At 40.3% G+C, this 15,020-nt stretch overlaps 1 protein-coding gene across 9 annotated transcripts in view; it reads right to left on the minus strand.

Annotated features, from left to right (window-relative positions):
- XRCC4 (X-ray repair cross complementing 4) overlaps positions 1–15,020 on the minus strand; it is a 234,677-nt gene that overhangs the window by 39,975 nt on the left and 179,682 nt on the right. For 6 of the 9 annotated variants that reach the window (XM_081881260.1, XM_081881261.1, XM_081881258.1 and 3 more), the window contains one exon: positions 8,475–8,622. In XM_081881260.1, the coding sequence (XP_081737386.1) occupies positions 8,475–8,622 (148 nt within the window). Of the gene's footprint in view, positions 1–2,127; positions 2,296–8,474; positions 8,623–11,729; positions 11,919–15,020 lie in introns of those variants that run through there. The other 3 variants (XR_014161393.1, XM_081881263.1, XM_081881265.1) reach the window with 3 other exon arrangements.

The raw sequence follows: 15,020 nt of genomic DNA on the forward strand, positions 1-15,020 counted from the left end.
ATTCCACCTGGTCATCCACTATCTGCTATGCAAATTCCCCTGAGAGGCTGTTCACAAGATATGGATGGGGGGGCGGGGTACGGCCATGGTCACTTGGGATGGGGGAGAAGAAGACAACGATGCTGTCGATCTCTTTGTGCTTAGTTCTGGCATATTTTAACACCTCTACCAAAAAATTTGGAATTTGAAGCTTTGTTGAGTATCAAACTAATTTATTATTTTTCTTTGTACTAGTTTCTCAATAAAACCTTTACAATAAATCATTTTCTAAACCAGAGTTCCATTTTACATAACTGAAAATAGTTAGCTGCTGTATTGCTGGTGGCAATGCAATTTACCAGAAAAATAAATTCTGTCCGATGCATTTAGTACTTCCACAGTGTGATCAAAGGTTTGCGGTATGAAAATTATCTGATGCTATTGACGTGAAACATAATGAGTATCCGAGAGCCATCACATCATATTTAATAAAAACGACATGAAAGGTTTACCCAAAACTCACGTCCTCTAGCTGGTTTCTGTAATTGAAAGCATGCTATGCTGCACATTAAACAGAAAAACCCAAATTACACGGTGACAAGAGAACACTCACAAGTTAGGTGCAGCCAGACAGAGAGAAACGACAGTACAGGTCTAGCTCTGTGGCCTCACACGATAGGGAGGAATTAAAACCATAAATGGAAGATCACCCCCTCCCCATTTACAATACGTTACTACTATATGAAAGCTTTACAGTGCAATTCTTTACGTATATTTCTTTGTATGTCAGTGGTGGCTGGTTCCCCTTGGGACTGGTAGGGCAGAGGTCAGGGAAGCCAACCATAGATGGGAGTCAGAGCCAATGACAGTCAGAGCCAACTAATTCCAGTTTTGTCTCTGCTGAGCTTCACAAGTGTCCAACACCAAGAATCAGGAGGAGGAAGTACCACCCCCTAGACTGGCTCTAAGTAAGCAGGCAGGCAGGTGGGGCTGGCTAGATGCAGAAGACGACAGGTGGGGCAGTACTGCAATTGCCATAATGGACCAATCTCCACTGCTGTATATCTATTTAATTTCGAAGTTAGTTCCAATGCGTTCAATGAGACATACCCCTACATAAGTGCACACAGGACTGCAGATATCAATCCTACACGCTTACTCAGAAGTAAGACCCACCATGCTCAGTGGAACTTAATCCCTAGGAAGCTTACGTAAGACTGCAGCCTTAGTCTGATATTTTCCCATGATGTCTATCTTCATCAGAAGGGTTGAACAGAGGAACATGGCAATGTAGGCTCTGGGTCAACCTGCCTCTGAAGCATTAACCTACCAAAGTATATCATTGTGTTATCCTGCTAGGACTGTTGTAAGCCAGAAAATAGCCTATCTCCTGAGTTTAGGCCAGTAAAACTCAGAAACATGAGGAGTTAGGAGTCCAACGTTATTTATGATTCACATATTAGCTGTATTTCTGCCTCAATTGGGGGGGGGGGAGACGGCAACTTGCAAAATCATCAGTTTCATAAATTGACAGGCTACCATAACTTCTCTATTAGAAGCATACTCAAGGATTTACAGAGGTACACATTATCACATTTATTGTGGCCCTATCACATTTTCAAAATGTCTGATAGCTAAGCTCCACTACTTTTCACAGGCTGGGAGTATGCATTGTTTTCAGTGACAGTCTGTAGCAGTTGAAGCTGTGAAATGTGCTAGGGGCAAGCATTTTTGTTGTTGTGAATTCTATTGCTGTTAACAACGTTATCTGACCAATAGTACACAAAATCTCTTAACTGGTATTTGAAGCATACAGTATGAGTTAATAAGATGAAAGCAAATTAACTGTGGCTCCAATTGAGAAAATGTTTGATATACATTGACTTTTAGTGACTTTTTTGTGGGTTGATTCATTTTCCACATTGATCAAAAGGTCGACAAATCTGGGGAACCTTTCCTTAAAAAATGTCAACAACTTTGGGGTTCCACCCCTAAAAAAAAGGTTGAGAACTCTGGGAAAAGGGGGGCGCCGGATGGATCTTTGCACCACAGCGCTGGATATGCTTAAGACGGGCCTGTGGATTACACAATCTTTCTTGGGTGTCATCAGAATGCTTTAGGGATTTGTACCTTATGCTTTATTCTTACCTCCACCTTCGGCCTCGAAAGTCTTTTCCACACTGAGGGGTCCACTTTTCTCTTCTCCTTTGGCAGAGGGAATATCCAGCAAGCTGGGGAACCTGGAATTGGATATCTGCCGCCTTGCTTCGTCCTTCTCCTTTTTAATCAGCAGGGGCCTGGATCCATGCAATCCAGCTGCAAAGTGGGGACCCGACACCTGCACATCCATTGCACAATCTCCCTTGAAGCCCCCCTCCCCAACACATAAAAGTTGTGCATTTCCAGTGATGGCAAACAAATGTGACCTGCAGAGCTGACTACAAAGACCATTTGCATCCCTGGGTGAAGATAATGCACACCTGTAGGGATAATACAACACATCGGCTACCATAACTTCTCTATTAGAAGCACACTCAAGGATTTACAGGGGTACACATTATCACATTTACTGTGGCCCTTTGGGCCGCTGCCACACAAGGGTACAACCTTTTCAAATATTCAGCATTTAGAATATGTGGGGACAGAAGTGTCTCCAAAGTAGAAGACAAATCTTTGACACACAGGCATTCATTAAGGTCATTATCTACAGAACTGGGCAGACGTCATCAGTAGGGAATGCCATTCCTCCTTTCAGTATCAGGAAGAAAAACCAGTGGGATGTTCTTCTACGCTGCCATGTTGGCACTGAACTTTCATTTCCCCCTATACTTGAGTACTCTCCCTGCTCCAGACAGTTTCTTGCCCAGCGTTGACTAGACCTAATTCTGTGGAGAATATATACAGAAGCAGCTCCTGTGCATCCTTCAGTGCGCTGTGCCTGGTAGCTCTGTCTGTGACCCCATGACCAATGCATCATTAGAAAATGAGTGCTTTGGTTTGCTAGGCAGAAATGCCCCTGCAGGGATGAACTAATGTGCTATGATGTACACCAGAGGAATTCACCATAATGAAAACAGTTACTGCAATACTTACATTCTACTTGTAAGGACAAAGGAAGCAAGCCAGACCCACCAAAACAGATTCAGAAATACAATAAAGGACATATTTTCCTCATATAAATTAGAACTGATTTAGAGAGGCAGTCAGCTGAGAAAAATGTATTCAATTTTCCCCACATTTCATCATTCTTATTCATGTAAGCATTCCATTAAAAAAGGAGCCCTGAATGCTTCAAAAGCAAAAAAAAAAAAAAAAAAAAAAAAAGGGTATATACTGAATGCAATTCTGCTAGGGGGCTTTACTTAGGATTACTTGTGTCATGGGATCAAGGAGAACAATGAATATTCTTACTTGTTCCATCTATTACTTCCTTCCATTATTACAGGCTGCAGAAATTGATAATGGTAGGGTAGAGATAGCCAGTGTTTGCAGGACAAATGGACAGTTCTGCCTACACACAAACAGCATCAACTTTTCTCTCTGTAATTGTACATCTACCTGTAATTGTACATCAGAAGGTTAGTGTGAAATGGGCTGTATGTAGATTTCTGTGAACTACTTTGCCTATATCCAGATACCAAATAGATTGTCACTAACATTTCACTCTTGTAATTGTAAACAAATGACCAAGGAGAGATTATGTCTATTCCCTGTAAGAAACTGCATTTGTGAACTGATCCTTTCACTGTCCATAGTAAGTCATCATTCAAGACTTCTTTTACTTACATACAAAATAAATGAGTACTATATTGTGTGTCAAGGATTAGGTTAGCTGCTCTTTAGACTAGGAAACTGCTGAAAAGAAACTGAAAAACTTCCCTTCCTCCATATTTTATGGTGGAATCTTTACAGTGCAAATTTGGGAACAAAAGAGTGAAAATCAGTCCTCAAACTGAATAATTCTGCAGTGCAAATGCTTGCAAATTCAAAGCTGTATTTTCCAATCAATAGCACCATGCATAAATCAGGGAAATGTCTATAATGTACAAATTACCACCCCAGATGTAACATTTACTAGCATAGCTTGCATTTTTTCATTTTGTGGGACTGAGTTTTACCCAGTTACCATACATGACACAGGTGTGGCTGGATAAATATTTGAGTTGATTTCGGTAAACCTATTTTATTCACCTGCAAGAAATTTGTATGACACTTGAGGTCTAAAGCAGAATGACGTCCCCACTGAAGTGTGCCTTACCCACAACTTATATTTCTTTAGATGCCTAGTAAAAACCCAACTCTACCTCCCGCTACCAGGTTTTTAGAAGCTGATGGGTTATTATTTGCCAGTTGCATTATTTATGAATATGGCGTCTTGCTTTATTTTGGTAAAACTCCTTGTGACTTTTCTTTGGTGAAGGACAGCATAAAATCTCTTAATAAAGTAAATAAATAAATACAACAAACCCTTGTTTGCAGTACTGTTTTAGGCATTTAGGCAAAGGTTTCCTCCAACAATGGTTACCTGTGTTAAGTTGCGACAGAAGCACACTATGCAGGTTCTAAAATACCCTTTAAATTACAATAACTAAATCTTTCTAAAGTGGAATGACATGCTAACATACAGGTTTGAAAGAAAATAGGGGTTTTTTTAAAGGGGAAAAAAGAGTGACCGTAGTGTAAACTTCATACCCTCGCTGGGCCATGAAAAAGGTTGATGCCTTTTTAAGTGGCATCCAATTTCACAGAGTTAAACCTTTCCAGTAAAATATTGCTTCATGTGAGACAGTAATACCAACATCTGCATGGCCCTCTGAAAAAGCTGAAATTCAAGATAAGCCCAAGCTGTTGCTACTTGAATCATTGATGGTAGCAAACCACATTTTAAACAAAGGTTGAATTCAGTGTTTAAAAATGTGAGCCACAGGCAATAAATTAGGCAAAAGAAGAGAAAGAATCCCAAGGGAATTCATGATGTACTGCAGACTTGCCATGCTTTTAAGGAGGCAGGGGGTTATCAAAAGAAAAGCTGTTTACATCCACACAAGGTTTTGAAGAAAATCCTAGGCAACTTCAGTGAGACATTTCCCAAGGTGATAATATAGACTGCTGAAAGGAGGAGGTACACACAGCACTGCACTTAAATTTCCCTTGAGAACTTCTTGGTAGAGAAGGTCAATGTCACATCCACAAGGAGGGAAAACCCTAATTTTTATCCATCAGGTTTCCTCTAACCACGGAGGGTTTCTGAATCAGCTCCTTCCGTTCCAAGCGTAATTAGTAGAAGGTGATGTGATGGGGGTGAGAGAGTAAGGTTCTTGATACGATCTAGCTGAGTATTGTAGAGACTTACTGGCAGTGACTCCCAAGGTTTCATTAGAGTTGGAAGGGGCCATGAGGGTCATCTAGTTCAACCCCTGGCAATGAAGGAATCTTTTGCTCCACATTGGGCTTGAACCCATGATCTGAAATTAAGAGTCTCATGCTCTACCATCTGAGCTCAGACAGGGATCTCTCCTGGCCCTACTTGGAGATGCTGGGGGCTGAAACTGGGATCTTCCACATGCAAAGCAGATACTGTGCTGTTTGCATCTCACTAAATATAACACTCACTAGGTGAGACCACCACACTGGCTGTGCCTGCTGAGAATTCTATAGGCTCCCCTTGACACAAGCAAAGAAGACTGGTCAAATAGGCAAGAAAGGGAAAGAAGACGTGCTAGCTGATTCTCCCCTCTGCCCCTATTTATTTTCACTTCTTAGAGGCCAGTTTCCCCTAAAAATCAAGGGGAAATGGCAAGGGCAAAAAGACAAGAACATAAAGAATGGATCAGTCAGCAGTTACTTCTTCACTGCATATTTGATTGAGGTTTCTTTCCCTGTTGGTGGGGGAATCTTCCAAATTCTCACATGCAGAGTTAGGTTGTTTTCATGTGATAAGATTAATGCCTACTTGGGCATTATTCTTGTATAATATTCTAAAACAGTTTTCATTTTAAGACTTCTTTAACCAATTTATTCATCCTCCCAACTACAGAGCAATGTCAACCTTTAATGTTCAGTTTTACAGATGGGCGAACTGACGCAGAAAGCAGCTTACCCAGGGCCACCCAACAAGTCTGGACCTGAGCTAGGGGATTTGAACCGAGATTTCCCAGGTCCAAGTCTAGCAAACGATTCATTGGACCACACTGCCTCTCAGATCCAGATGCGGTATGAGTCATGACCCTTTAAACAGGCTGAAAGCTCTTTCCTGTAGATAGGATAAATTAATCATGTGTATTTACTAGCACTGAAAATGAGTCAAATTCTTTTGAGTCAGCATTCAAAATCCAATCTCACTCCATTCTAAGGCTCCTATTTTTGTTAATAAAGAGGTATAGCTAGGGCTATGATCACAAAAATCTTCACTGCTTTCACGCACCTTCAAGACTATTTTAGCCTATTGCTAGGTATTCTGCCTCCAGTATTATGGCTTTCCTTTTATACTGAAAGAAATAATTTGATATCACTTGATATGTTTGAACTATTTCTGAGCCATATGTGCATGATGATGCAATATAGTATAGCTACTGCTATACTATTATAAATTCTGTCATAACACAGTCACCAATGACACTAACTTAAATGTGGAGTAAAGAGTAAAACAAAACAGATGTACATGGAAGGGAGCCACTTGCTCAAATAAAGCTTTTTGCAACAATCCATAGCAATCTTCATTGGGAAGTGGCACCTCTAATACAAATAGTAAAAGTAAATCCCAACTAATCTTAGGAAATTGTCTCTTGTTGATTTGTTCCTGCTTCTTCATAGACAATTTATTATTTGCAGAATGCTGCAAATTATAGTAGAATAACATTTTCAGAACTGATTTGCTACAGATTCTGAAGGATCGGTTTTCAATACTAGTGTCAGCGCTCTCAAGAATCTCTGATATCCACACTGCTTCTGTTCCCCAGAGATCATTTAGAAATGCTTTCATAAGACAGCAGGGATATTAACATAACCATCTTCCAAGACAGCACCCTAAGGCAATAATCTTATGCACCATTAGGCTGCTTGAATCCCAGTGACTTCAATGGGCTTTAAGTAGTCTGACTGCAAACGGGATTTGAGCCAACCAACTTACCATACTTAACTGCTTCTATTATAAGCATACTGAAATCTCTTCATGCAGTGTGTATTGCTTTGTTTGAACTGCAGGTTATTAAGAACTTTGAACCGAATATGTGCTATTAAATAAGTAATATTACAACTTTTTGTTTATTTTCCCTGTTATTTTGGAGGACACTACGGTTTCCTCATTGCTTTCTTTGTGCCATTAAAAAGGACAATTACTAGAGCCAGGCCTATGTACAGTACAGTACACTATAGTAGCACGACAGGAAAGTAAATTACATGGGAAAGAAAGCCACAAGGGAAAGAATACCACAACATGCAGGAACTACAAATATAATTTGGGGGGAAGGGAGCATGATAAAAAAAATCCCCATGAAAAATATTAAATTACCTCAAAACACCTGAGATCCATTATCTGGCTACTAGTCATGCTGGTTAGGTTCTACCTCCACTGTCAGAGGAGGCACCTATGAATACCAGTTGCTGGAAACCACAGGAAGGAAGAGTCTTGCTTGTGGGCATCTTGCTTGTTGGCCACTTTGAGACCAGGGTGCTGGCCCGATCTATTTTTACAATTTAACCCCTGTGTTGCAAACAGTAGTCAGTAATATCCAAGGCTGTTTTCACCAGATAAGAATCCGTTATATTGCTTCTTTCAGAGACTTGCATAAAGACTTTCAGAGACTTATAAGACTTATGTTTATTGGGTTTTATGTTTTCAAGAGAATCCAATAAGAGTATATATTTTCGGATCTTCAGAGATTCATAAGTTTTCTGTTTATGTGATTTCATATATTTAATATTATATAAAGAGTGTATATTGATACTGTATCATTGTATTTGGTCATCGTGTTGCCTTGGATATTACCCATCTATTTTTACGCAGATATCTATTTTTACGTAGATATTACTACTTTAACGCAAAAAATTAATATAATTTTTTATGGCTTGACTTAGTAATTGGATTTCAGTCTAAATCAGTGGTTTCCAATCTTTTTTTGGCCTGCCTCACCTAAGTATCTCTAAAATCCTGACACCCCCTCCCCCCGTTACATATAATTCTTATTATTCAAAAAGTGAACTATTAATGTGGAGGAAGCCTAAAAGGCCATTACTGTTAAAAACTCATTCTCAAATTGCCCCCCTTAAAAATCAAACTTCCCTCCTGTGGGGCATGCGCCCCACGTTGGGAACCACAGGTCTAAATTATCCTTAAAAGTCTATGTTATCCTTAAAGCTGTGTGTTAGCCCCATTGAAAATGCTGGAATTTACTTTGGTGCAAACATGCATGGATTTGTAGCACAGTCTAAATCTAAATTCAATATGCTACAAACGGTACCTTTGGCAATTGATATAAATACTAAACCATTCTTACCTTTTCTTTGCTGCCGTTTGGGACTCGTATAACGTCACTTTTGGTTCTGCCCTTGGAACATTTCGGGCCCGCTGCCTTCTCTTTCTACTTGGTGCAACATCAATAATATCTGGGCTACCAAGTAATGAGTCTCTTCTGGGTTTAGCTACCAAAGAGAGAAGAGGTAGAAAATGACAAAATAGATTATCATTTATGGGAATGTTATATGACTGTTTTGCAAGTTGCACTGCTCAGCACATAATTTTTCAGGCAAAACATAAATACACTCCATACACCCCAAACATAGTAGGTGCTAGGAAGTACTCTTCATGACTAATAATAGCATTTAGGTGTTTCCTACCTATTAATATCCACATCCTGCTATATCTCCCAAATGCAGATAATGGAATCCAAGTGAACCTGGTTTTACAACGATTCTAGCCATAACATTTGTATTTGGTAGTTGGAGAATTGGGAAAGATTTTAGATTTTTGAAATCATAAAACAATGCATCAATCAGTTAATGATAGCTGTATTCACTTGCTTAAACTTCTTGGTTGGATCTACTGTTTCTTACAGCAATGTATTTCAGAATGCACAGGCTGAAACTTGAAGAGATCAAAGTTTGCAAGAGAAGAAGAAGACAGGAAATCCATTCTCCAGATTTGGCGGTCTTGTTTTGCAAAGCAGCTGCATAGTGCATAATGTCATTTTTATTCCTCCCTAGGTGAAAATCTTAGAGCAGGTTTGCTTTTTTCTCCATTACTGTTTCATGAATTGGACCACTGGATGGGCCCAGTATTTACACAGTACTAATAACACAAAACTTTTAAAGGCAGATTGTGTAGTTGCATTCCTATACAGACCATTCTAATCACAAGTAAAAATAAATAAATACAAGGGTATTGCCTCAGATTTTGTTGCTGCTGCTGTGTTATTCTTATAAAATTTACCGTATTTGTCACTCTATAACACGCACCTGACCATAACACGCACGTAGTTTTTAGAGGAGGAAAACAAGAAGAAAAATATTCTAAACGAAAGAGTGGATGTATGATTTTTGTGGTTCATGCTGTGGCCACAGACATGTGATCTGACAGTGAGTTTGGAGTAGCCCAATGCAAAAATCCTGAGGATCCATGTGGATCCGTGCTTTGTAACCACGTTTTAAGTGGGGAGGGAAGGAAAAGCACTCAAGGGACAAGGAGCACGCGTGGGGTGGGTGGAGAAGGATGCTGCTAATAATGAAGAAGAAGAAGGGTATAAGGGGAGAAGGCTCCTCTCCTCTCCCACTTTGCTCCTTTAAAGCAAGCAGGCTCTGCTTTTCTTCCTCCTCCCCGCTCATCCCCGGCTTAGCGAGCTGAAAAACTTTGCTGCTATGTAGCAAGCTGAGTGGGGAGGAGAGAGGGACAGAGAGCCTGCTTGCTTTAAAGGAACCAACCCACTTTGCTCCTTTAAAGAAGCAGGATCTCTGTCCCTCTCTCCTCCCCACTCAGCGGCTCTTCTCCCGCTTTGCTGTTTCAAAGTGAGCCACGGAGGAGGGAAGGAAGGGGAACCATGGATCCTCTGCTCACGACTGCAGCAGATCCCCCCCGCCACCCGTAGGCATTCCCTCCATAACACGCACAGACATTTCCCCTTACTTTCTAGGAGGAAAAAAGTGAGTGTTATGGTGCAAAGAATACGGTAGGTTGAATGTGTTGGGATTCCTATACATTACACACAAAATGAATAGCTGGTTTGGACACCCAAAGAGATTACAAAAAAAATACTCTAATATCCGTTTTTGCTGGTGCAGGGCATTAAGAATACGACTTTATCAAAACATCTAGAAGCTTGACTATCAAATACTTTACAAATCTGTGATTATATAGATATGGCTATATTCCTAAACCCATCAACAGTGGCTTAGATACAATTAGCCCTTTCTTGTTTGGGCTAGGAGTAGGGCTTCTCTCATTTTCTTGAATGCCCACCACAATTATAGGTCCTTCGTGTTTCGCACATGATTCTAGATTTACAGAAGTGGGTGAGTGGAAACAGGGTGGGGTGGGGGGACTCCTGTTGTGTGTGTATGTGCAGAATGCTATCCATGGTTCTTTGGATCAAAGCCTATATTTCCTATTCCAAAAAGGTTTGCTTTACTTAGACTCTACTATAATGTTACATAGAACTTGTTAGGCAGCCAAGCTACAATTCCACTCACAGTATCTTCCCAAAGATCTTAATTAATTCAGAGAAGTGCTTGCTATTAAGAAAGATTTCCTAACCGAAAAGATGCATTACTTTTTATAGCTAATAATAAACTTTATTTAATACCTCCTCAAATGAACAATGGGACTTCAAGGGGGGGGGGAATGAAGTCAAGGTTATATGCGGTTAAAACCAGAACAAATGCTTCAAGTTGAGAATTCACTGCCTCTCAAAAGTGAATGCACGATTCCACTAAATGTTTTCCTTTTGGAAAACCGTCATTAGAAAATCTGCAATGACTTTGCTTTTATATATATTGTCAGGTCTGCAATAAAGAAGAGGGAGAGTTTTCATGTATGGAGAGAGATCCCAGAATCCACTTGGATAATACGATCATTTACCATGGAGTGTTTATTTGTGTCATGATTACCTGAGATAACTGGCTCTAGTACAACAACTGGATGGTTTATGTTGCAGCAGCCAGTAAGATGCTCATGCCACTGCAATTTAGAGTATATCTTCTGAACCACTTCAGCAGCACTAAATTCTGATTGGAGGAAAGTGGTTGGGTGGGGAGGGAGGGAGGAGGCCAACAATGGTGAATAATGAAGCATGGCCAGTGGCCATGAAGAAAGCCAGTGAAAGACCATTTACAGAACTGCGCCAAAGCTTAAATGTACCAACAACAAGCATTTGCAATAGTGTTTTGGGCTTTTCAAAACACTTCACATACAGTATTTCAGCAACTTTGACAAGGTAGGTCATTATTTTTCCTATCCCTATAGCGCAGGTGAAGAGGCTAAAAGACAGTGGTTTGCCTAAGACCACCTAATGAGTTCAAGGCAGATGAGTCAGATACAACCTTTTGCATGGACATGAGCACAAACACAGAGCCAGAAAGGAGAACGAACACAAACACACACAGAGAGAGAGATTATAGAAAGTCCTGCAGAATCCTGGTCTGGGTGTATTCTTATGCACAGTTCTGTGCTTGGAAAGTAAATGGTGACATTCTACTTGCTGAATAATCACATGCTAAGTTGCATGCACCCAGCAGGGTGGCCATCTGTCTTACTTTGTAGGGGAAAGTCCTCCATTTGACAGGCTGTCCAGTCCAAGTTTTGGAGCAAAGGGTCATCAGTATGCTGCTGCAACGCAGCTCTGCTTCTCCATAACATGTGACTCAGGAGAGACTGTGAATGATCTAGAGTCTAGACTGTTTTCTGGAAGCAGTACTGGAGTGGATGAGGGCGAATATGATGAGTCTGAGCCCTGGAAAGACAGAGGCGCCATGTGTGAGGAGTGGTTCCCATATCTAGGAGATAGGCCAGTTGCCTGTTTTGGATGGGGTGGCAGTCCCTTGAAAGAACAGGCATGGAGTTTAGGGGTGCTACTGGATCCATCTTTGTTGCTGCAGGCTCAGATAGCCTCAGTTGCCTGGAGGGCCTTTCACCAGCTATGACCATTCTTGGACATGGTTAGTCCAGTTGCAGAGATTTACGCAATTGTGACTTCAAGTCTTGATTACTGCAAGTAGCTCTATGTGGGGCTACCCTTGGACCTGGTCCAGAGTCACAAGCTGCTGGAAAATGTTGCAGCAAGACTGTTGATGGGGATAGACTATTGCCAGCACCTAACTCCAATGTTCAAAAGTTTGCACCTACTGCCCATAAGCTACTGAGTCAGGTTCAATGTTCTTGTATTAATTCTCCCTTAACAACTTGGGTTCAGCAAACCTCAGAGACCACCTTACCCTGATATCCCTGCTCTGAGATCTTTGTGAAAGTCACTGTTAGCTACTTTCATAGCACAGATCCACAAGGAGCTGTGTGCTTCGTATTGTGGGCTGAAGTTTGTGGAACTCCCTTGCAGTTGAGGTTGGATAGGCTCCCTGTTGAACTTCTGGCACTGAATGCACTTTAAAAAAATACACCAGGCTTTTAAACTGAATTCTGATTTTATAGCTTCAACTCATTTTTGCAGTATTGCATCTTTCTGTAGCTTAGAGATGGTTGTGATTAAGTGGTATACAAATGATTGAAATAAATAAAAGGGGGGAAATATAAGAAGGGAGAGAAATTGGCTATAAATAGCACTTGGACAGAAGATGGAGGACCGTAGACAGGTTAAAGTCTTCCCCATTTTGGTAAGATGTATTTCTAGTTAAATTGTGGTAGATTAGCATCTATACATATAATTAGCATATGCAGATTTCAGACAGATCCATTTCCTCTTTCCTGCTGGTGCCTAAGTGCCCACCTGTACATCCTTTCATCTGCTATGCAGATTTAAGGCTGGATGCATGACCAGAAAACCCCCAAAACTGGGAGGGAGATTTTCCCCAACCAACTTCACAGGGAAAGGCCCAACAAATTTCACCTCCATGTATACAGTGATATAAAAGGACAGGATCTACTCTCACTCTCACTCTCTCTCTCTCTCTCTTACTCGCCTCTCTTCCATTGGAGAAGAGAACTCTTGGAGCCAGCAAACTGGTGCTTAGTTATAGTGATTTTTTATTCATTAAAGCAGATGTGAGGGACCTATGGATGTCCAGATGTTGCTAGATTACAACCCATCATCTCTGACCACTAGGCATGCTAGACAGGTTCCTCAGCCCTAGTTCAGTGCTGTATGGGGAAAACATGCTTTTAAAACCAATAATACTAACAACAGTGACATAAGCTGTCATATTGTCAAAATGAAACATTTAAGATATAAAATGAACCCCTCTCCCTTCATCAAGGAAAAAAACCATGATGGGAACTTTCAAAAACTTTTTGGCTACAAAAAAAAAATGAGGCTGTTTCACAGTACAATGAAAGCTTTATAATAGTGCTTTAAAACCTCTGTGACATACACTGGAGGTAAAAGATCCATTACAAAGCTGCTGAAAGCTGAGGAATTATAATTTTGTTATCTGAAACTTCTAGCCCACAAGTTGATTCTCTCCCCCCCCCCAGGTTATTTTCTTTAAAATGGTTAGCATAACTAGCAGTGACTACAATGACAGTAGAAACATTTTCTTGATGCCATGTTTTGAGAAACCAAAAGTTGTTGAATGATAAGATGTTCATTAATATAATGCCCAAAATTAAACATTCCCACCCACCATAAATTTCTAACTTATAAAGTTCATGTTTTCAATGCAGCTTTGCCAACTTTATGTTGCAATCTGTCCAGTGACTAGATTTTTTATTATAATTATAATTATTTATAACCCAACTTTTTCCCTGACAGAACTCAAGGCAGCTTACAGATAAGAGTAAAAACGCTAAAAACATAGAAAATGCAATCATTAAAAACAATTAAAACTGCAATAAAAATAGCACAGAAACAGCCCTTTCATTAAAAGCAATCAGTTCCCAAAAGCCTGTTGGGACAAGAAAGTCTGTCAGTGGAAGAACAACAAGGAGGGAACCAGTCTAGCTTCTCTAGGGAGTTCCAAAATTTCAGAGCAGCCACTGAGAAGGCCCTCTTCCGCATCCATATGAGGGTGGAGGGACCAGGATATGGCCGCCTACAAAGATCTCAAAGCCTGGGCAGGTTCATATGAGAGAATACCCTCATCCAGTCCATTACTGATACCAGTGTAGAATCAAAATGGCTTCCTTTGATTTTGGTGGAAAAGAGAAATAGAGCTGGTGCCATGGAACCCTGAAAATATGGACAATCTTTCCCAGTGGTTTCAGGTAAATGTTAAATAGCAAGGCAGAACCCTGAGGGACCTGTAGACCAATGACCAAGGTGTCAAACAAGAGTCCCCCTGCACCACCTTCAGGGTTTGCTCCTCCAGGAAGAAACAAAGCGACGGTAAAACGCGATCTCCAAGTCCTACCCCAGCAAGGGGGCTCAGAAGGATACTATGGTCGATGGTATCAAAAGCCACCAAGATGAAGCAGAACCAACAGTGACACGCTTCTTCCGTTCAATTCCAATTACATCAATTTAAACACAATGTCAAATGCAGTTTAAAGCAATGTACAATCACAGAAATAAGGTGGGTTCTAAAATATACAACTCTCTCTCTTCCCCTTTATCATTTGCATCTACTTATTCACTTGCGTTTCTTTTTTATTTGTATGACTGCAAAGGCCTTTAGGAGTATACTTTCTGAAGATGTTATTTTTGGATTAATACAGGAATAGGAATTTAAGCTATTAACAAAATTTTGAAACTTTAAAACAATATAGCTTAGTTTTAGTTTTACCAGTTTCTGACAAGATTAAGAATGTGTATCTACACATCTGAGAGATTCCTTGTTTTATTTAACAGTCTGCATATTTACCAAGGTTAATAAATGCTTCCTCTATGCAGAGTCCCACTTAATTTGCTAGCTTACAAACATTAATTTCTACGCACTCTTTAATCTCT

This window comes from Podarcis erhardii (assembly GCF_964252035.2).
Source record: "Podarcis erhardii genome assembly, chromosome: 11".
NCBI lineage: Eukaryota > Metazoa > Chordata > Lepidosauria > Squamata > Lacertidae > Podarcis > Podarcis erhardii.